This window comes from Pecten maximus, chromosome 19 (assembly GCF_902652985.1).
Source record: "Pecten maximus chromosome 19, xPecMax1.1, whole genome shotgun sequence".
NCBI lineage: Eukaryota > Metazoa > Mollusca > Bivalvia > Pectinida > Pectinidae > Pecten > Pecten maximus.
Genome location: NC_047033.1, coordinates 26,895,894 through 26,920,243, shown reverse-complemented (window position 1 = coordinate 26,920,243; position 24,350 = coordinate 26,895,894). Strand labels below are relative to the sequence as shown.

At 41.3% G+C, this 24,350-nt stretch overlaps 1 protein-coding gene across 3 annotated transcripts in view; it reads left to right on the top strand.

Moving 5' to 3' along the window:
* Positions 1-24,350, top strand: part of LOC117318014 (villin-1-like) — a 55,000-nt gene that overhangs the window by 25,112 nt on the left and 5,538 nt on the right. For all 3 annotated transcript variants that reach the window (XR_004530291.1, XM_033872989.1, XM_033872992.1), the window contains exons 11-25: positions 285-377; positions 4,370-4,514; positions 5,066-5,166; positions 5,782-5,916; positions 7,613-7,699; positions 8,435-8,506; positions 9,300-9,419; positions 10,075-10,158; positions 10,743-10,798; positions 11,898-11,991; positions 12,691-12,780; positions 13,268-13,381; positions 15,245-15,367; positions 23,308-23,376; positions 24,022-24,132. Coding sequence is in view for 2 of the 3 variants with exons in the window: in XM_033872989.1 (XP_033728880.1) it covers positions 285-377; positions 4,370-4,514; positions 5,066-5,166; positions 5,782-5,916; positions 7,613-7,699; positions 8,435-8,506; positions 9,300-9,419; positions 10,075-10,158; positions 10,743-10,798; positions 11,898-11,991; positions 12,691-12,780; positions 13,268-13,381; positions 15,245-15,367; positions 23,308-23,376; positions 24,022-24,132 (1,494 nt within the window). In the remaining variant the exon portion in view is untranslated. The remainder of the gene's footprint in view (positions 1-284; positions 378-4,369; positions 4,515-5,065; positions 5,167-5,781; positions 5,917-7,612; positions 7,700-8,434; positions 8,507-9,299; positions 9,420-10,074; positions 10,159-10,742; positions 10,799-11,897; positions 11,992-12,690; positions 12,781-13,267; positions 13,382-15,244; positions 15,368-23,307; positions 23,377-24,021; positions 24,133-24,350) is intronic.

Below are 24,350 nucleotides of genomic sequence, written 5' to 3'. Positions count from 1 at the left end.
TCCAGATACTAGTTACCTGTACCTGGATTAGTGACCACTGATCATGTGTCACAGTATTTTTCCCTCCTAATGTTATTGCATGACTATACTAGTTACCTGTACCTGGATTAGTGACCACTGGTCATGTGTCACAGTATTTTTCCCTCCTAATGTTATTGCATGACTATACTAGTTACCTGAACTTGGATTAGAGACCACCTGTCGTATGCCACTATTTTAATTGTCTCCCCTAGCAGGTCACATAGAGTTCCATTTTTATCAAAGTGCTACTTTTGTGTTTACAGGACGCCTTTATCATCTCCAGCGAACAAGGCATCTGGTTCTGGAAGGGCAGAGAAGCCTCACAGAAGGAGAGGAAAGGCATGACTCTAGCTGTGGTGAGTAGAGTTAATGGTCATCAAGGGGGACCATCCTCACTCAATGTGGGGGTAGATAGAGTTAACGGTCATCAAGGGGGACCATCCTCACTCAATGTGGGGGTAGATAGAGTTAACGGTCATCAAGGGGGACCATCCTCACTCAATGTGGTGGTAGATAGAGTTAACGGTCATCAAGGGGGACCATCCTCACTCAATGTGGGGGTAGATAGAGTTAACAGTCATCAAGGGGGACCATCCTCACTCAATGTGGGGGTAGATAGAGTTAACGGTCATCAAGGGGGACCGTCCTCACTCAATGTGGGGGTAGATAGAGTTAACGGTCATCAAGGGGGACCATCCTCACTCAATGTGGGGGGTAGATAGAGTTAACGGTCATCAAGGGGGACCATCCTCACTCAATGTGGGGGTAGATAGAGTTAACGGTCATCAAGGGGGACCATCCTCACTCAATGTGGGGGTAGATAGAGTTAACGGTCATCAAGGGGGACCATCCTCACTCAATGTGGGGGTAGATAGAGTTAACGGTCATCAAGGGGGACCATCCTCACTCAATGTGGGGGTAGATAGAGTTAATTATCATCAAGGGGGACCATCCTCACTCAATGTGGGGGTAGATAGAGTTAACAGTCATCAAGGGGGACCATCCTCACTCAATGTGGGGGGTAGATAGAGTTAACGGTCATCAAGGGGGACCATCCTCACTCAATGTGGGGGTAGATAGAGTTAATTATCATCAAGGGGGACCATCCTCACTCAATGTGGGGGTAGATAGAGTTAACAGTCATCAAGGGGGACCATCCTCACTCAATGTGGGGGTAGATAGAGTTAACGGTCATCAAGGGGGACCATCCTCACTCAATGTGGGGGTAGATAGAGTTAACGGTCATCAAGGGGGACCATCCTCACTCAATGTGGGGGTAGATAGAGTTAACGGTCATCAAGGGGGACCATCCTCACTCAATGTGGGGGTAGATAGAGTTAACGGTCATCAAGGGGGACCATCCTCACTCAATGTGGGGGTAGATAGAGTTAACGGTCATCAAGGGGGACCATCCTCACTCAATGTGGGGGTAGATAGAGTTAACAGGTCATCAAGGGGGACCATCCTCACTCAATGTGGGGGTAGATAGAGTTAACGGTCATCAAGGGGGACCATCCTCACTCAATGTGGGGGTAGATAGAGTTAACAGTCATCAAGGGGGACCATCCTCACTCAATGTGGTGGTAGATAGAGTTAACGGTCATCAAGGGGGACCATCCTCACTCAATGTGGGGGTAGATAGAGTTAACGGTCATCAAGGGGGACCATCCTCACTCAATGTGGGGGTAGATAGAGTTAACGGTCATCAAGGGGGACCATCCTCACTCAATGTGGGGGTAGATAGAGTTAACGGTCATCAAGGGGGACCATCCTCACTCAATGTGGGGGTAGATAGAGTTAACGGTCATCAAGGGGGACCATCCTCACTCAATGTGGGGGTAGATAGAGTTAACGGTCATCAAGGGGGACCATCCTCACTCAATGTGGGGGTAGATAGAGTTAACAGTCATCAAGGGGGACCATCCTCACTCAATGTGGGGGTAGATAGAGTTAACAGGTCATCAAGGGGGACCATCCTCACTCAATGTGGGGGTAGATAGAGTTAACGGTCATCAAGGGGGACCATCCTCACTCAATGTGGGGGTAGATAGAGTTAACGGTCATCAAGGGGGACCATCCTCACTCAATGTGGGGGTAGATAGAGTTAACAGTCATCAAGGGGGACCATCCTCACTCAATGTGGGGGTAGATAGAGTTAACGGTCATCAAGGGGGACCATCCTCACTCAATGTGGGGGTAGATAGAGTTAACGGTCATCAAGGGGGACCATCCTCACTCAATGTGGGGGTAGATAGAGTTAACAGTCATCAAGGGGGACCATCCTCACTCAATGTGGGGGTAGATAGAGTTAACGGTCATCAAGGGGGACCGTCCTCACTCAATGTGGGGGTAGATAGAGTTAACGGTCATCAAGGGGGACCATCCTCACTCAATGTGGGGGTAGATAGAGTTAACGGTCATCAAGGGGGACCGTCCTCACTCAATGTGGGGGTAGATAGAGTTAACGGTCATCAAGGGGGACCATCCTCACTCAATGTGGGGGTAGATAGAGTTAACGGTCATCAAGGGGGACCATCCTCACTCAATGTGGGGGTAGATAGAGTTAACAGTCATCAAGGGGGACCATCCTCACTCAATGTGGGGGTAGATAGAGTTAACAGTCATCAAGGGGGACCATCCTCACTCAATGTGGGGGTAGATAGAGTTAACGGTCATCAAGGGGGACCATCCTCACTCAATGTGGGGGTAGATAGAGTTAACGGTCATCAAGGGGGACCATCCTCACTCAATGTGGGGTAGATAGAGTTAACAGTCATCAAGGGGGACCATCCTCACTCAATGTGGGGGTAGATAGAGTTAACGGTCATCAAGGGGGACCATCCTCACTCAATGTGGGGGTAGATAGAGTTAACGGTCATCAAGGGGGACCATCCTCACTCAATGTGGGGGTAGATAGAGTTAACGGTCATCAAGGGGGACCATCCTCACTCAATGTGGGGGTAGATAGAGTTAACGGTCATCAAGGGGGACCATCCTCACTCAATGTGGGGGTAGATAGAGTTAATTATCATCAAGGGGGACCATCCTCACTCAATGTGAGGGTAGATAGAGTTAACGGTCATCAAGGGGGACCATCCTCACTCAATGTGGGGGTAGATAGAGTTAACGGTCATCAAGGGGGACCATCCTCACTCAATGTGGGGGTAGATAGAGTTAACGGTCATCAAGGGGGACCATCCTCACTCAATGTGGGGGTAGATAGAGTTAATTATCATCAAGGGGGACCATCCTCACTCAATGTGGGGGTAGATAGAGTTAACAGTCATCAAGGGGGACCATCCTCACTCAATGTGAGGGTAGATAGAGTTAACGGTCATCAAGGGGGACCATCCTCACTCAATGTGGGGGTAGATAGAGTTAACGGTCTTCAATATTAGAAGTTTGAATTGTCAAGGCACTTATCAATTGCAATGCATCACAGTACAAAGGCCACGATACAATACATATTACAGTAAGAAGGTCATCATACAATACATATCACAGTTCAAAGGTCATACTAGTATTATTCACAGAATTTTTAACCAACATGATCTTCTGTTTGATGCACTAACTGGAAATCAGAAGTAAAGGGAGATAACCAGTGATTATTTTTGGCATTTTGATGGCTAGACTATCAAACGATGCGTTGATATTACCCTCTACTATACCATGCATTGATACATCTGTGATTCATTATACCACTATGACTTCGGTGTGCGTTGCATTTAGGTGTCTCATCCTGGGCCAGTTTCCTCCAATTCGTTCCACCAAAGGGCACACTTTGATTACGTTTTTTAATTTCATGCCCTGGTTTCAACAGTATTTCTTAGCTTAGAGATACCTGAACTTAATATTTTGGAATCATTACTGGATTTAAGGATATAATCTTATAAGTTCATGAACTTTCTGTAATACTCCTCAGTAAAGGAATGTTGAACATTGCTTAATAATTAATTTTTCTTTGTTTTCATGGTAAATACTCAAATGTGATTGGTCGAAAAATTCTTTTCATTCTTCTATGAAAGAAATTCCGGGAATGGCGCGAAAAATGTGACACAATACGACAATTGACGTTGCAAATTGATTTGAGAAAAAGAATCCCATTTAAAACCGGTAAAATTGTACATAAAACATGTTTTAAATTAGAAAATCATTTTCAAAATTAATTATAAGCGTTGATGTCAATTATTTTTTAGTTTCATTGGGGTATGAAACAAATTTTGTTTGCAAACTTCTGTAAGAATCAGCTATGCGGATTCATACAGTTTGCAAACAAAATTTGTTTCATACCCCGATGAAACTAAAAAAAAATGACATCAATGCTTAAATACTGAAATTTTGTTTTCAGGGATTTCTGAACAAAAAGGGGATGAATCTCAACACACAAGTGACTACAACGTCCCAGGGGGCCGAGCCTGTCGAATTCCAGTGGCTGTTCAGTAACTGGCCTCAACCTAAGTCATCGGGGAAAACCTACAACCGCAACAAGATAGGTATAAACAAAAAATTAATAGTGTTTGTAACTAAATATAGTTAAATACGATAAAAAATTATGCAATATGGTATCACCAACTCGGAGCAAATGTAGCGAAAATGGGCAAAATTCGGGGGTGGGCTTATGCCCAGATAAGACCCTATGCAAGAAGGGAAAAGATCGGCCACCATCTTGAATTATAATACGAAAGAGGATAGCCAAATCTACATACTGCAGTCGAACGACACATGATGAAAATTGATCGATGGGCGGTTTTAAAGGAAATAAAAAACTTGAGTTTTGGAACATAGCCGAACTAAATAGATTAGTGCACAAAAATTGCTTAAAATAAGATTATTACTAAAATATGTGTGTTAACTTTACAGTACATGTACTAGGTAAGCAGGAAAGATATAAAAACGTATGTAATCAATCATAATTTCTTTTTTAAATTTCTTTGACGTACGAAAATATGGGAATAAATTACATGATTGTGCAAAAAAAAAAAAAAGATTCAATGTAAACTGCTGAAATGAATAGAGATTCGTAAAACCTGTTTAACTTTTACAGCTAAGACTGTACAGACCAAGTTTGATGCCTCCACACTGCACTCCAATCCTCAGTTGGCTGCCGAGACACAGATGGTGGACGATGGGTCCGGACGAGTTGAGGTATCTATCAATGGCGTGTTAGGAACTTTACATTCCATCAAAGTCGAAGTAAATTTACTTAGATTGATCAAAATTAATGATGGAGAGTTCAGGTACAAATGGATGCTGAATTTGACCCACATTTCTGGTTTCTGTGACTTAGGAATAACTGATGAAGAAATTTAGTTTTGTCTTAGGTCATTGTCATTGATGAAGCTAGTAAAACTAACTAATTTTTCACTGTCTGGTGAATATTATAGTTACACAAGTTACAAGGCCATTCACTTCCATTCACAATAGTCCAACTTGTTTGTATCCAGCAACATCTCTTTGTTAATTTTATATTTATTGTAGCATGTTTTGTTCAAAACTCTGTGTAATGATTTGAGTTTATTGTTCATTAAGAGTTGACTACTGACATCCTGATTTAATTCTTTAGAAATTTTTTACTTTGAATCTTCGTAAAAATTCTGACCATTTCATGATCAGTCAGTGAGTATTTCAACTAGCTAATTTCAACATAGTATATTCTCTCAAGATCATTTCTGCTTTTGTAATCTGGAATTTATATTCAAGTAAGATAACATATGTTGATGTGAAAGTTTTCTCTGACTGAGATTCATGTGATTGTTTTAGGTTTGGCGTGTAGAGAATGAAAACCTAGTGCCACTACAGAAGAAGTATTGGGGCGAGTTTTTCGGCGGGGACAGTTACGTGATACAGTATACGTACCACTCGGGGGGTGAGAGGAACATCATTTACTACTGGCAGGTAAGTAGTAGATTTGTCAAACCTCAAAACTTACAAGATCGTATGTAGATGACAGGTTGGGGTCTGATCATCCATGAGGATGTACAGGTTAAAAGGCCATTAGACTCATTAAAGTTCATCATGGGTCAAAGTTCATCACAGATTAAGGGTCATCATAGGTCAAGGGTCATCATGGATTGGTTCATAATGGGTCAGATTTCATAATGGGTCCAAGGTTCATCGCATGTAAATGATCATTTTGGGTCAAAGTTTATCATAGGTCAAAGTTCATTATGGATCAAGGTTCATCACATGTAAATTGTCATTTTGGGTCAAGGTTTATCATAGCCCGAGTTTCCTCTGGCCCTGTCACCATGTCTGGTGTAGGGCCAGAGCGCACTACTATATGAAAACGTGGAATTCTCCGACACCGTTTGGTGTCGCTAAGAATCTGGTGCAAATACAATAAAATCGGGAGTGACATAACACCTACCTTACATATATGGATAAATGAGATATTTATTTACTTCAGAACACCCATTTAGTCCCACATAGGTGTTTTATTCCGTCCGTATAGACCCTCGCTTTACGCTAGTCAAAATTTCATACTGTTGACCCGCCATTTTGCTAACTATGTAGGTCGTGGGCGGCCTAATTACCCTGATCAGTGCGCGATGGAGCGAAAAGAAAAAAAATACAACATTTATTTTTATATATTTTACCGCTTATAGTTTATAAATAATAAATTTTTGAATTGAATATAACAGGTTTTGGGAAATAATAAGCTTAGTTTTCTTAATTTTAACTATGTAAGAAGAAAAACACAATAATTGATATGTGGTCTTTTCGGTCCATTGCGTTCCGATTCGGGTGGTTAGTCGTACTATCACTTACAAAATGGCGGGTCAACAGTATGAAATTTTGACTAGCGTAAAGCGAGGGTCTATACGGACGGAATAAAACACCTATGTGGGACTAAATGGGTGTTCTGGGGTAAATAAATATCTCATTTATCCATATATGTAAGGTAGGTGTTATGTCACTCCCGATTTTATTGTATTTGCACCAGATTCTTAGCGACACCAAACGGTGTCGGAGAATTCCACGTTTTCATATAGTAGTGCGCTCTGGCCCTACACCAGACATGGTGACAGGGCCAGAGGAAACTCGGGCTAGGTTTATCACAGGTCAAAGGTCATGGGTGAAGATGTCATGAGTTTTACCAGGATAGGCAATGAAGTGGCATGGAGAAGATAACGTGTGTTTTCAGGCCCCAGAAATAAACCATCTTATTGACAAGCTATAAAGCTTTAAAGCAATTTAGACTTATTGTATTTGTAAATATTATATGAACAATAAGAAGCTTAGCAAATACGTATATCATCAAGGTAATAATAGGTAGATAATTTTGGTATATCTAACAAATTTAGACAATGGGCTGTCATAAAAATATTGATCTATACTCTTGATTTGCTCCTTTCGTAAATGGAAGACGTGAACTTTAAAGGTTGATTCTTATACCCTAAATATTAAGCACTGTTATTTTTTTGGAATCTTTAATGAATAGGGCTTTGCTCTTAATTTTCCTATTTTTGCCCTGGTTGCTAGATACAGTCAAACCTGCTCTAACGACCGCCTGTATATAATGACTGCCTGCCTATAACGACTGAGTTTACAGAACAGGCCCATGTAAGATTCTTTTTATCTCTGACTACAGGGTACCTATTCTAGTAACCTGGAGAAGGGAACCTCTGCCCTCAAAGCTGTGGAACTCGACGATAAGTTGGGTGGAAGTGCTGTACAGGTAAGTCGGTGGAACTCGACGATAAGTTGGGTGGAAGTGCTGTACAGGTAAGTCGGTGGAACTCGACGATAAGTTGGGTGGAAGTGCTGTACAGGTAAGTCGGTGGAACTCGACGATAAGTTGGGTGGAAGTGCTGTACAGGTAAGTCGGTGGAACTCGACGATAAGTTGGGTGGAAGTGCTGTACAGGTAAGTCGGTGGAACTCGACGATAAGTTGGGTGGAAGTGCTGTACAGGTAAGTCGGTGGAACTCGACGATAAGTTGGGTGGAAGTGCTGTACAGGTAAGTCGGTGGAACTCGACGATAAGTTGGGTGGAAGTGCTGTACAGGTAAGTCGGTGGAACTCGACGATAAGTTGGGTGGAAGTGCTGTACAGGTAAGTCGGTGGAACTCGACGATAAGTTGGGTGGAAGTGCTGTACAGGTAAGTCGGTGGAACTCGACGATAAGTTGGGTGGAAGTGCTGTACAGGTAAGTCGGTGGAACTCGACGATAAGTTGGGTGGAAGTGCTGTACAGGTAAGTCGGTGGAACTCGACGATAAGTTGGGTGGAAGTGCTGTACAGGTAAGTCGGTGGAACTCGACGATAAGTTGGGTGGAAGTGCTGTACAGGTAAGTCAGTGCTAAGATTACAGTAGTAATGTTACCCATAAAATAGGCTTATAGTGCTACATACAAACTTTTGTTTACCCAAAGTATATAAAGCTGACATAATTTATTTTGTTGTTGTTTACAGATACGGGTGGTACAGGGGAGGGAGCCGCCACACTTCATGGCAATGTTTGATGGAAAAATGATTGTCTTCTCGGTAAGTTTGATTTTCAGACATAGGCTGGGGAAGGCATGTTAGAAATTTTTTTTTTTCAAATTTTGATGAGAAAAAAAAGTTTGGTGAACTCTTAGTAATGTGATATATGTGTAGGCCAAATGAGTTATGAAATGTCTATAGTGATTGACAAGAATCGGTTTATATACATGGTCCATGCCTATTATCGTGACAAACATATTTCCGTGACATAGAATGTTGCGTGATATTGAGGAGTCAGTATTGATTAATATGTGATCTGAAGCTTTGGTTTTTATGTGAATAATACTTACCATGATGCAGAACATCATCTCTGAAAAAGACACCAAGAAAATGCTAGCAATATTCTTCGTAATATTATGTCACAGTAATATGTTCATTACGATAATAGGCATATCCATGGACCCTGTATTACTTACATCCCACGAAGTGAGCCTTATATATAGAAACTTTAATACCTGAATCATGTTTCAGAAGTTCTGTTTATTCTGTCCAGCAGCCACAATAATAAGTCAAACCATGCCTTTGTCCTGTAGTAAACACATGGTATAACCTGTAGTATTTCCTGTGGTTTGGAGCTTTGAAATCATTTCGAGATACAAACTTTTGTAGATAGCACATACAATAACGTTATAACAATAATTGATATAATATTGGTTATATCCATATTTGTTTCCAAAGCAACTACAAAACAAAAGTTTATGCACACTGAGCATTTCATGTTGTACATTATATATATATATATGTGTGTGTGGTACCCATGCTTTACGTTACCTTCGGCCTTTGACCTTTGAAGGGAGGAAAAGCATCCGGCAGTCAGGAAAAGAGCGAGGAGAAGGGTCATGAGGACGGACCGGGTGACAAGTACATGTTACATGTGCGTGGTACATCACAGCTGAGTCTGAAGGCAGTCCAGGTAAGTCTCTTCAGGGTCGGGATATGTGGGAGTGGCCTCCCTTGTCTCTTCAGGGTCGAGATATGTGTGAGTTGCCTCCCTTGTGTCTTCAGGCTTGGGATCTGTGTGAGAGTTGCCTTCCTTGTTTATTTTTTATCTAGATCTGGAAGTCTCTAGATAGGTAAGCCTCTTCAGGGTCGGGATATGTGGGAGTGGCCTCCCTTGTCTCATCAGGGTCGAGATATGTGTGAGTTGCCTTCCTTGTGTCTTCAGGTTTGGGTTCTGTGTGAGAGTTGCCTCCCTTGTTCAGCATGAGAAGTTACATCTGAATGCCTTTAATGACTGACTACTTGGTAAAATGGCATTTGGCCTCAGCCTTGACTAATTTTGTAACACGATTGTAAGCCTTATCATTACCAAAAAATGCCATACTGAACTGCCGACAATATACACTGACTAGTCGATGAGAAATCGTGCAATAGGTGGAGTTATGTAGAAGGGTAAATCTGTAGCTTAAAATCTATAAAGAGTGACTGTGACTGTCATGGTTAAGCAGCTCCACTAAAACTGTTGGGAACTTATAATCGAGAACTTACAAATAATATATTATAAAAGATGTTTTTAAAAACAAATTCTACTACCTGGAGTAACTAAGCCTGTTTCTGTGTTGGTAAAGGTGCCTCTCCGTGCTTCCTCCCTCAATTCCAATGACGTGTTTGTGGTTGTCACGAAAACCTCTGTCCTCATCTGGATGGGCAAAGTAAGTACCTTCTCATTCCGTCCTGGTGTTCATTCAGTTTATAACCAAAATGTTTGTTTCGAAAGTTTTGATCACCTTTTACTTGTCATTGTATATGTCCGGTGATGTTTTCAACAAATCAACACTTTAATAGTGTCAACTTAGCCTGTCGACTATAGTCGACAGTGGGGAAGATGAAGCTTGAAATTATGTTGACTAGTCGACAACGGGGAAAAGGGAGCACTTTTACGTTACTGAAAGACGAATACCAGTGTTTGTTATGTTTATTATGATCTGTATAAATGACACAGAATACCTGGGTTGAGGTATATTTTGTCGGATATTCAATTTTATGTATTACTGACCTTTGACACATGCTGAATCGGTGTCTGCCTCAGCAAACGGGAACAAACATTTCATGTTTGATTATACTCACACACTGATTGAGTTAAACAAACTTCGACAATTTTATTTATTATTAAATTTGCATGGTTTCACTGCTATAAACAAAATGATTAATTGGGGGTAATTATCCATGACCTAAAGATGTATGATCACAGAAAAGACAATGTCAGACCTCAACACACTTTTCCCCCTTAATTTAGAAATGCACTGGCGATGAAAGGGAAATGGCCAAAAGGATTTGCACACGTTTTTCCAGGTAAGTGTTTAAAGTGATTATTATAAGTCCCCCTACCAGAGAAACTGGGGGTGGCTATTGTTTTACTCATCATCCGTCCTGTACGTACATATGTATATGATTATTTATCTAGCGGCTTCATTCCTTGAGGAATTTTTTTATCAAACTTCACACAATTTTAAAGGACCATAAAATGTCCGAGTTCAAGATTCAGGATTGTTCCTCGAAGGTCAATGTCAAGGTCACTTACTATTTTAAGAAGAACATTGTCGGCACAGTCTTTGAGGCTTTATTACTTGAGGGATTTGTATCATATTTATATCATTTTCTCCTGAAATAGATACAAAAATTTGTTTATGAAATGTTTGCTAGAATGAAAAGTTTCACCAGTTTAATTTGCCAAGTAGTGTTATATGTTTCATTTTCAGTTTAAGCAACAACAACATGAAGTTGATTGATCACAATTCTACATAGCATGGCATTTTTAGGTGCTGTGGAACACAGCAACCTATAGCTATGCTCAAAGACTTTCATTTGGAACTTTTGGGGAATCAAAATATCACTCATTTCTATGATAAATCCCGAATGAGTTCAGGATGGTACCAGAAATGATTCTTCCCAAAAAACACTACCAACACACTAGGCAATCTTCTTCTGCAAAGTATTTGGTTGTTATTTAGTAATATGATTCATGCTTTTATGTGTTTGGAGACATCTGCTTGAGATAAATAAATTATAGAAAAACAATTATAATCATGCACAATGACCTGCTTTATATCCTAGAGTATTCTGAATGGTTTTCTGTGCAAATTATTAAGCTTGCTTACCTATGAGTGGCCTTGGCATATTGATTTTATCCAAGAGGAAAGATAAAACTCCAATAATGATAGCCTCCTGGATCCTTGTACCTCCTGATTCATGATTTGGCATTATTGATGAGAATATTTTGGATCTGGTATGAAACAAAGCTGGGACACTTGAGCATTTTTCCATCAATCGAATGGTGAAGTTACTGATCAAATAAGTGTTCACAGAATGGATAAAGTGACAATTTTGGGTGATAATCTGCTGTATTCTGAGTATAATATTCCAGTACCCTAAATGACATGTTATTTTTCAGACAACCGACTATGGTTTTTGAAGGCCAGGAGAAGGATGACTTTTGGAAAATCCTGGGAGGAAAAGAGGAGTATGCTTGTGAAAAAATTGAACAGGTAAATATAGTGCTAATATGGCAGGAATTTACAGGTAAATATAGTGCTAGTGTGGCAGGAATTTACAGGTTGATATAGTGCTAGTGTGGCAGGAATTTACAGGTTGATATAACGCTAATGTGGCAGGAATTTACAGGTTAATATAACGCTAATGTGGCAGGAACTTATAGGTTAATATAGCGCTAGTGTGGCAGGAACTTATAGGTTGATATAGCGCTATAGTGTGGCAGGAATTTACAGGTAAATATAGCGCTAATGTGGCAGGAATTTACAGGTTAATATAGTGCTATTGTGTGGCAGGAATTTACAGGTTAATATAGCGCTGTAGTGTGGCAGGAATTTACAGTTAAATATAGTGCTAATATGGCAGGAATTTACAGGTTAATATAGTGCTAATATGGCAGGAATTTACAGGTAAATATAGTGCTAATATGGCAGGAATTTACAGGTAAATATAGTGCTAATATGGCAGGAATTTACAGGTTGATATAGCACTAGCGTGGCTGGAATTTACAGGTATGTATAGTGCTAATTACTACTGGAATTTTCAGGTAAGTATAATGCTAATTGCTACTGAAATTTTGAAACTCTATAAATTAAACTTGTGACAAACTGGTTAAGACTTAATTGAGAAAAATACCATTCCAATGCACGATTTATTTGCATAAAAAATGTGCTGATATTTGACCTTGTTTACAGACTGCTGAAGAAGTGCGACCACCTAGGCTGTTCCAAATTTCAAATGCAACTGGGGCTATCCAGGTCAGCGAGATCCCGGACTTCACACAGGTAATGTACTATCATTGGAAGATTAATCCCTGTCATGTGATCATTCATTTGTCTATGACCAAACGTATCATGTTTATTTTAGCCCACATCATTAATTTGTATGGCGGGCTATTAAAATCATCCATCATCCATCAGTTAGCTATTTCTTGAGAAGTACTACATAGATATTTCTCCAACTTCATACCTCATATGAGGGCAAATTCACTATTGGTCCAAAAAGTGTGACATTGACAGCAAATTTTCAAAACTATTTTTTTGTTTCATATTTGGTACAGTATTTCATGAAGGTCATTATGTTTCATTTATATCATCTTCAATAAATCACTCTTGTTGGCCCGGATGAAAGTGCACGAGGGATCTTACTGTGGGCGGAAACCGGAGTAACCTGAAGAAAACCGATGTGGTCAGTTAACACAGTGCCACCAGACCACGCAGTCTTGGACCTGAAGGCCATGTATATGTTGTAAGTCAGTATTTTGTGTTGTAGGCAGATCTAGTGCCTGAGGATGTGATGCTGCTCGATGCTTGGGACTGCCTTTATTTGTGGATTGGTGGAGGTGCTAACAAGGCGGAGCGAAGCCAAGCCACCACACTAGCAATGGTAAGGTTACTTAGTCTCCCAAACTGGAAATGGAGAATAGTGGTAAAGGTTACTGGGTCACTCAGACGGACTATGGTAAGATGGTAATGGGACTGACCCCCCAGGGGCCCGAGGGGCAGGGCCAAAAGAGGTCCATTTGGCAATATTGATATTAACGACTTTTTCTCTGGACCTAAGCAATGTATGACATTGATATTTCAGTGGTAACATTCCTAGGTGGCTGGGATTCAAATTCATGCAAATTCATGATGGTCTGACACTCCCAGGGGTCTTTCTCTATACCCAAGGTACTTTAGGTTTCTTTAAACATAATTATGTTGAGTCTTGACTTCGTTTCGAGGTTATATCTTTGAAGCAGTTGAGATCCCACCCTGTAATCATACATATTGCATTGTTAGACATTAACAAATATAACATGATTATTATTTTGATGTTTGCTCATATAAACGAGGTGAGTGATACAGGCCCTCTGGGCATTTTGTTTAAAGTTTGATACAAGGTTGAACTTTCGGAAAAATTATGATCGATATTAATGTTCATGTCCCGATATTGGAACTCTCCAGTGTTTTTAGTGTTTAAAGGCGGCGTAGAAACAAACAAACAAACATCACTACACAAATGCAATGAATCGTACAATTGAATCTATTATTATGTTTGTTTATTGTAGGAATACTTGACCTCTGACCCCGTTTGTTTATTGAAGGAATACTTGACCTATGACCCCGTTTGTTTACTGCAGATGTAGGAATACTTGACCTCTGACCCCATTTGTTTACTGCAGGTGTAGGAATACTTGACCTCTGACCCTGTTTGTTTATTGTAAGAATACTTGACCTCTGACCCTGTTTGTTTATTGTAGGATTACTTGACCTCTGACCCTGTTTGTTTATTGTAGAAATACTTGACCTCTGACCCTGTTTGTTTATTGTAGAAATACTTGACCTCTGACCCTGTTTGTTTATTGTAGGAATACATGACCTCTGACCCTGTTTGTTTATTGTAGGAATACATGACCTCTGACCCTGTTTATTGTAGGAATACATGATCTCTGACCCCGTTTGTTTATTGTAGGAATACATGACCACTGACCCTGTTTGTTTATTGTAGGAATACATGACCTCTGACCCTGTTTGTTTATTGTAGGAATACTTGACCTTTGACCCTGTTTGTTTATTGTAAGAATACATGACCACTGGCCCTGTTTGTTTATTGTAGGAATACTTGACCTTTGGCCCTGTTTGTTTATTTTAGGAATACATGACCTTTGACCCTGTTTGTTTATTGTAGGAATACATGACCACTGACCCTGTTTGTTTATTGTAGGAATACATGACCTCTGACCCCGTTTGTTTATTGTAGGAATACATGACCTCTGACCCTGTTTGTTTATTTTAGGAATACATGACCACTGATCCTGTTTGTTTATTGTAGGAATACTTGACCTCTGACCCTGTTTGTTTATTTTAGGAATACATGACCACTGATCCTGTTTGTTTATTGTAGGAATACTTGACCTTTGACCCTGTTTGTTTATTGTAGGAATACATGACCACTGACCCTGTTTGTTTATTGTAGGAATACATGACCTCTGACCCTGTTTGTTTATTTTAGGAATACATGACCACTGATCCTGTTTGTTTATTGTAGGAATACTTGACCTCTGACCCTGTTTGTTTATTGTAGGAATACTTGACCTTTGACCCTGTTTGTTTATTGTAGGAATACTTGACCTTTGACCCTGTTTGTTTATTGTAGGAATACATGACCACTGACCCTGTTTGTTTATTTTAGGAATACATGACCTCTGACCCTGTTTGTTTATTTTAGGAATACTTGACCTCTGACCCTGTTTGTTTATTGTAGGAATACATGACCTCTGACCCTGCTGGCAGAAATGTTGGAACACCAATCATACAGATCAAACAAGGATATGAACCCCCAACCTTTACTGGCTTCTTAGGAGTCTGGGACAGGCAGCTTTGGAGTGTAAGTGTTCTATTTAATGTAGCGATTGTATTTAATGTAAAGATTGTATTTAATTTAACAATTGTATTTAATGTAACAATTATATTTAATGTAATGATAGTATTCAATGTAACGATTGTATTTAATTTAACGATAGTATTTAATGTAATGATAGTATTCAATTTAACGATTGTATTTAATGTAATGATTGCTTTTATTTTCCAATGTTCCACATTTAATGGGCATTGTATTTAGATCAATATACTGGTAATAATAATTATACTTTATTGGTGTCTTACAAGGTCATCAGGCCCTATCTGTGATTACAGGGCTTTTTCTGAGGACCTTTTGGGGCCAATGATAGGCCTAATTCCCAATTGAAATCATTTCAACTTTTAGCCAGATTCCCAAAACAATGCAGGGGCTATTCCTTACCTAGATATCCCATACTGTTTCCCGGGGACTACTATCATGTCCAGATCTCCTGTACTGTTTCCCTGGGGCTATTCCCTACTTAGATATCCCATACTGTTTCCCGGGGACTATTAGTTCCTTCAGATCTCCCATACTGTTTCCCTGGGACTATTCCCTACCTAGGTATCCCATACTGTTTCCCTGGGACTATTAGTTCCTCCAGATCTCCTGTACTGTTTCCCTGGACTATTAGGTCCTCCAGATCTCCTGTACTGTTTACCTGGGACTATTAGTTCCTCCAGATCTCCCATACTGTTTCCCTGGGACTATTAGTTCCTCCAGATCTCCTGTACTGTTTACCTGGGACTATTAGTTCCTCCAGATATCCTGTACTGTTTACCTGGGACTATTAGTTCCTCCAGATCTCCTGTACTGTTTACCTGGGACTATTAGTTCCTCCAGATATCCTGTACTGTTTACCTGGGACTATTAGTTCCTCCAGATCTCCTGTACTGTTTACCTGGGACTATTAGTTCCTCCAGATCTCCTGTACTGTTTACCTGGGACTATTAGTTCCTCCAGATCTCCTGTACTGTTTACCTGGACTATTAGTTCCTCCAGATCTCCTGTACTGTTTCCCTGGGACTATGAGTTCCTCCAGATCTCCTGTACTGTTTACCTGGGACTATTAGTTCCTCCAGATCTCCTGTACTGTTTACCTGGGACTATTAGTTCCTCCAGATCTCCTGTACTGTTTCCCTGGACTATTAGTTCCTCCAGATCTCCTGTACTGTTTACCTGGGACTATTAGTTCCTCCAGATCTCCTGTACTGTTTCCCTGGGACTATTAGTTCCTCCAGATCTCCTGTACTGTTTACCTGGGACTATTAGTTCCTCCAGATCTCCTGTACTGTTTACCTGGGACTATTAGTTCCTCCAGATCTCCTGTACTGTTTACCTGGGACTATTAGTTCCTCCAGATCTCCTGTACTGTTTACCTGGACTATTAGTTCCTCCAGATCTCCCATACTGTTTACCTGGGACTATTAGTTCCTCCAGATCTCCTGTACTGTTTCCCTGGACTATTAGTTCCTCCAGATCTCCTGTACTGTTTCCCTGGACTATTAGTTCGTCCAGATCTCCCATACTGTTTCCCTGGGACTATTAGTTCCTCCAGATCTCCTGTACTGTTTACCCTGGACTATTAGTTCCTCCAGATCTCCCATACTGTTTACCTGGACTATTAGTTTCTCCAGATCTCCTGTACTGTTTACCTGGGACTATTAGTTCCTCCAGATCACCTATACTGTTTACCTGGGACTATTAGTTCCTCCAGATCTCCTGTACTGTTTACCTGGGACTATTAGTTCTTCCAGATCACCTGTACTGTTTACCTGGGACTATTAGTTCCTCCAGATCTCCTGTACTGTTTACCTGGGACTATTAGTTCCTCCAGATCTCCTGTACTGTTTCCCTGGGACCATTAGTTCATCCAGATCTCCTGTACTGTTTCCCTGGACTATTAGTTCCTCCAGATCTCCTGTACTGTTTCCCTGGACTATTAGTTCCTCCAGATCTCCCATACTGTTTCCCTGGGACTATTCCCTACCTAGGTATCCCATACTGTTTCCCTGGGACTATAAGTTCCTCCAGATCTCCCATACTGTTTCCCTGGGACTATTAGTTCCTCCAGATCTCCTGTACTGTTTACCTGGGACTATTAGTTCCTCCAGATCTCCTGTACTGTTTACCTGGGACTATTAGTTCCTCCAGATCTCCTGTACTGTTTCCCTGGGACTATGAGTTCCTCCAGATCTCCTGTACTGTTTACCTGGACTATTAGTTCCTCCAGATCTCCCATACTGTTTACCTGGACTATTAGTTTCTCCAGATCTCCTGTACTGTTTACCTGGGACTATTAGTTCCTCCAGATCTCCTGTACTGTTTACCTGGGACTATTAGTTCCTCCAGATCTCCCATACTGTTTCCCTGGGACTATGAGTTCCTCCAGATCTCCTGTACTGTTTACCTGGACTATTAGTTTCTCCAGATCTCCTGTACTGTTTACCTGGGACTATTAGTTCCTCCAGATCTCCTGTACTGTTTCCCTGGACTATTAGTTCCTCCAGATCTCCTGTACTGTTTACCTGGGACTATTAGTTCCTCCAGATCACCTGTACTGTTTACCTAGGCTATTAGTTCCTCCAGATCTCCTGTACTGTTTACCTGGGACTATTAGTTCCTCCAGATCTCCTGTACTGTTTACCTGGGACTATTAGTTCCTCCAGATCACCTGTACTGTTTCCCTGGACTATTAGTTCTTCCAGATCTCCTGTACTGTTTCCCTGGGACTATTAGTTCCTCCAGATCTCCTGTACTGTTTCCCTGGGACTATTAGTTCCTCCAGATCTCCTGTACTGTTTCCCTGGGACTATTAGTTCCTCCAGATCTCCTGTACTGTTTACCTGGACTATTAGTTCCTCCAGATCTCCTGTACTGTTTCCCTGGGACTATTAGTTCCTCCAGATCTCCTGTACTGTTTCCCTGGACTATTAGTTCCTCCAGATCTCCTGTACTGTTTACCTGGACTATTAGTTCCTCCAGATCTCCTGTACTGTTTCCCTGGGACTATTAGTTCCTCCAGATCTCCTGTACTGTTTACCTGGGACTATTAGTTCCTCCAGATCTCCTGTACTGTTTCCCTGGGACTATTAGTTCCTCCAGATCTCCTGTACTGTTTCCCTGGGACTATTAGTTCCTCCAGATCTCCTGTACTGTTTCCCTGGACTATTAGTTCCTCCAGATCTCCTGTACTGTTTACCTAGGACTATTAGTTCCTCCAGATCTCCTGTACTGTTTCCCTGGGACCATTAGTTCCTCCAGATCTCCTGTACTGTTTCCCTGGGACTATTAGTTCCTCCAGATCTCCTGTACTGTTTCCCTGGGACTATTAGTTCCTCCAGATCTCCTGTACTGTTTACCTGGGACTATTAGTTCCTCCAGATCTCCTGTACTGTTTCCCTGGACTATTAGTTCCTCCAGATCTCCCATACTGTTTACCTGGGACTATTAGTTCCTCCAGATCTCCTGTACTGTTTCCCTGGACTATTAGTTCCTCCAGATCTCCTGTACTGTTTCCCTTGGACTATTAGTTCCTCCAGATCTCCCATACTGTTTCCCTGGGACTATGAGTTCCTCCAGATCTCCTGTACTGTTTCCCTGGGACTATTAGTTCCTCCAGATCTCCTGTACTGTTTACCTGGGACTATTAGTTCCTCCAGATCTCCTGTACTGTTTACCTGGGACTATTAGTTCCTCCAGATCTCCTGTACTGTTTACCTGGACTATTAGTTCCTCCAGATCTCCTGTACTGTTTACCTGGACTATTAGTTCCTCCAGATCTCCTGTAATGTTTCCCTAGACTATTAGTTCCTCCAGATCTCCCATACTGTTTCCCTGGGACTATTAGTTCCTCCAGATCTCCTGTACTGTTTCCCTGGACTACTAGTTCCTCCAGATCTCCTGTACTGTTTCCCTGGACTATTAGTTCCTCCAGATCTCCTGTACTGTTTACCTGGGACTACTAGTTCCTCCAGATCTCCTGTACTGTTTCCCTGGACTATTAGTTCCTCCAGATCTCCTGTACTGTTTACCTGGGACTATTAGTTCCTCCAGACCTCCTGTACTGTTTACCTGGGACTATTAGTTCCTCCAGATCTCCCATACTGTTTACCTGGACTATTAGTTTCTCCAGATCTCCTGTACTGTTTACCTGGGACTATTAGTTCCTCCAGATCTCCTGTACTGTTTACCTGGGACTATTAGTTCCTCCAGATCTCCTGTACTGTTTCCCTGGGACTATTATTTCCTCCAGATCTCCTGTACTGTTTACCTGGGACTATTAGTTCCTCCAGATCTCCTGTACTGTTTACCTGGGACTATTAGTTCCTCCAGATCTCCTGTACTGTTTACCTGGGACTATTAGTTCCTCCAGATCTCCCATACTGTTTACCTGGACTATTAGTTTCTCCAGATCTCCTGTACTGTTTACCTGGGACTATTAGTTCCTCCAGATCTCCTGTACTGTTTACCTGGGACTATTAGTTCCTCCAGATCTCCTGTACTGTTTCCCTGGGACTATTAGTTCCTCCAGATCTCCTGTACTGTTTACCTGGGACTATTAGTTCCTCCAGATCTCCTGTACTGTTTACCTGGACTATTAGTTCCTCCAGATCTCCCATACTGTTTACCTGGGACTATTAGTTCCTCCAGATCTCCTGTACTGTTTACCTGGACTATTAGTTCCTCCAGATCTCCTGTACTGTTTACCTGGGACTATTAGTTCCTCCAGATCTCCTGTACTGTTTCCCTGGGACTATTAGTTCCTCCAGATCTCCTGTACTGTTTCCCTGGACTATTAGTTCCTCCAGATCTCCTGTACTGTTTACCTGGACTATTAGTTCCTCCAGATCTCCTGTACTGTTTACCTGGACTATTAGTTCCTCCAGATCTCCTGTACTGTTTCCCTGGGACTATTAGTTCCTCCAGATCTCCTGTACTGTTTACCTGGGACTATTAGTTCCTCCAGATCTCCCATACTGTTTCCCTGGGACTATTAGTTCCTCCAGATCTCCTGTACTGTTTACCTGGGACTATTAGTTCCTCCAGATCTCCCATACTGTTTACCTGGACTATTAGTTCCTCCAGATCTCCTGTACTGTTTCCCTGGGACTATTAGTTCCTCCAGATCTCCTGTACTGTTTACCTGGGACTATTAGTTCCTCCAGATCTCCCATACTGTTTCCCTGGGACTATTAGTTCCTCCAGATCTCCTGTACTGTTTACCTGGATTATTAGTTCCTCCAGATCTCCTGTACTGTTTCCCTGGGACTATTAGTTCCTCCAGATCTCCTGTACTGTTTACCTGGACTATTAGTTCCTCCAGATCTCCCATACTGTTTCCCTGGGACTATTGGTTCCTCCAGATCTCCTGTACTGTTTCCCTGGGACTATTAGTTCCTCCAGATCTCCTATACTGTTTACCTGGGACTATTAGTTCCTCCAGATCTCCTGTACTGTTTCCCTGGACTATTAGTTCCTCCAGATCTCCTGTACTGTTTACCTGGGACTATTAGTTCCTCCAGATCTCCCATACTGTTTACCTGGACTATTAGTTTCTCCAGATCTCCTGTACTGTTTACCTGGGACTATTAGTTCCTCCAGATCTCCTGTACTGTTTACCTGGGACTATTAGTTCCTCCAGATCTCCTGTACTGTTTACCTGGGACTATTAGTTCCTCCAGATCTCCTGTACTGTTTACCTGGGACTATTAGTTCCTCCAGATCTCCTGTACTGTTTCCCTGGACTATTAGTTCCTCCAGATCTCCTGTACTGTTTACCTGGACTATTAGTTCCTCCAGATCTCCTGTACTGTTTACCTGGACTATTAGTTCCTCCAGATCTCATGTACTGTTTCCCTGGACTATTAGTTCCTCCAGATCTCCTGTTCTGTTTACCTGGACTATTAGTTCCTCCAGATCTCCTGTACTGTTTACCTGGACTATTAGTTCCTCCAGATCTCCTGTACTGTTTCCCTGGACTATTAGTTCCTCCAGATCTCCTGTACTGTTTACCTGGGACTATTAGTTTCTCCAGATCTCCTGTACTGTTTCCCTGGGACTATTAGTTCCTCCAGATCTCCTGTACTGTTTACCTGGGACTATTAGTTCCTCCAGATCTCCTGTACTGTTTACCTAGGACTATTAGTTCCTCCAGATCTCCTGTACTGTTTCCCTGGACTATTAGTTCCTCCAGATCTCCGGTACTGTTTCCCTGGGACTATTAGTTCCTCCAGATCTCCCATACTGTTTACCTGGGACTATTAGTTCCTCCAGATCTCCTGTACTGTTTACCTGGACTATTAGTTCCTCCAGATCTCCTGTACTGTTTCCCTGGGACTATTAGTTCCTCCAGATCTCCATACTGTTTCCCTGGGACTATTAGTTCCTCCAGATCTCCTGTACTGTTTACCTGGACTATTAGTTCCTCCAGATCTCCTGTACTGTTTCCCTGGGACTATAAGTTCCTCCAGATCTCCCATACTGTTTACCTGGACTATTAGTTCCTCCAGATCTCCCATACTGTTTCCCTGGACTATTAGTTCCTCCAGATCTCCTGTACTGTTTCCCTGGGACTATTAGTTCCTCCAGATCTCCTGTACTGTTTACCTGGACTATAAGTTCCTCCAGATCTCCCATACTGTTTACCTGGGACTATTAGTTCCTCCAGATCTCCTGTACTGTTTACCTGGACTATTAGTTCCTCCAGATCTCCTGTACTGTTTACCTGGACTATTAGTTCCTCCAGATCTCCTGTACTGTTTACCTGGACTATTAGTTCCTCCAGATCTCCTGTACTGTTTACCTGGGACTATTAGTTCCTCCAGATCTCCTGTACTGTTTACCTGGGACTATTAGTTCCTCCAGATCTCCTGTACTGTTTACCTGGGACTATTAGTTCCTCCAGATCTCCTGTACTGTTTACCTGGACTATTAGTTCCTCCAGATCTCCCATACTGTTTCCCTGGGACTATTAGTTCCTCCAGATCTCCTGTACTGTTTACATGGGACTATTAGTTCCTCCAGATCTCCTGTACTGTTTACCTGGACTATTAGTTCCTCCAGATCTCCCATACTGTTTACCTGGACTATTAGTTCCTCCAGATCTCCCATACTGTTTACCTGGGACTATTAGTTCCTCCAGATCTCCTGTACTGTTTCCCTGGACTATTAGTTCCTCCAGATCTCCTGTACTGTTTACCTGGGACTATTAGTTCCTCCAGATCTCCTGTACTGTTTACCTGGGACTATTAGTTCCTCCAGATCTCCTGTACTGTTTACCTGGGACTATTAGTTCCTCCAGATCTCCTGTACTGTTTACCTAGGACTATTAGTTCCTCCAGATCTCCTGTACTGTTTACCTGGGACTATTAGTTCCTCCAGATCTCCTGTACTGTTTACCTGGGACTATTAGTTCCTCCAGATCTCCTGTACTGTTTACCTGGACTATTAGTTCCTCCAGATCTCCTGTACTGTTTACCTGGGACTATAGTTCCTCCAGATCTCCCATACTGTTTCCCTGGGACTATTAGTTCCTCCAGATCTCCTGTACTGTTTACCTGGATTATTAGTTCCTCCAGATCTCCTGTACTGTTTACCTGGGACCATTAACACTTCTCCATTGATCAGGATACATTTTCAGAACATGGAATGTGACATGCTAAAATTGGGTCACTGTAACCTATACGTTGACCTTTGATCCCAGTCAATTACAATGTCTAGATTGAAGTGTTTTCTTATTTCTCAGCACTTTGTTATGCATGCAACATCAAAGTATAAGGGTACATTTGGTCAGTCTTGGCCTCACATTGCCACATTAAAGGAATTGGAAATGAACAATTTTTTTTTATAATTGGCTGATAAGAGGTTTAACTGGAGTGTGTGAATGATTGCCTGCTTGATTCATAAATTTCCCATTTTGTTTTCAGAATGGAAAGTCCTACAGCGAATTGGTAGAAGAAGCCAAAAATCAAAATGAGGTTTTACCTCAGGAAGTGGTAAGATGTTTGTTTATATTCATTTGATCCTGAAAGGTTTGTATTAAATGATCGTCTTGAATAGGCACTCACAGCAGTGTGATCTATAATGATACCCTAGGTATGCGCATATTATGATATAGCATTGTCCGTCCATCTGTCCGTCAACTATTGGTTATGTGGTGAAAATTTCTTAATGTGTTATCGTCCCAATTTAGGGCATGGATGTTCTTGTGGGGTTAACAATGATGACATGGATTTAATTTGGGAACTACTTTTTCAATTGATTATTTATGTTTGGGACATAACTGTTCTTGGGCAATTTTTCCGTCTAAGGTTTGGTGCAAGTTTCTTCAGTGGTCTACAGTTCAGTCCGATCATGTGTTATATTGTCTTAATTTTTGCAAAGATGTTTTGATGGGGTCTAACAATGACAATATAGATTTTGATATCTGGAAATTATTCTATGATTAGTGTATTGTGCATCTGTTTGCTGTGCTCATTATTGTCGTGTTTTCAATACTTATCTAGGTTTACCAAATTGAATGTAAGCAGTCAGTGCTGTTATTCAATGTATGCTTATTTTCAGAATGTATTTCTAATGTCATGAAAAAGAAAAGATTTTTTTCTTTGTCAGATGTAGAATGTCTGTATGGTTATTTGCAGGAGGCTGAGAGCAATGGTACTGATTTCAGCACAGTGGCGAAGTACCCACTGGAAAAACTGCAGGTATCCACGGAAGATCTCCCACAAGGAGTCGATCCTACCTGTCGAGAGGTGAGAGGTCATACAGGTGTCAAACCAGACAACTATGTAATTTCTGTAAATCTGTTCCATTCATTTAATGTGCAGTTTAAGTTACATCTTATCTAGGACAAGAGATTAAATAGATAAAAAATAAATCTTTGAAAAAATTACATGTAAAAAAAATAAAAAAATACACAGATTTCAATTAATTTGGTGAAGCATTGCTGAGCTGAACAAATGTGATTAGA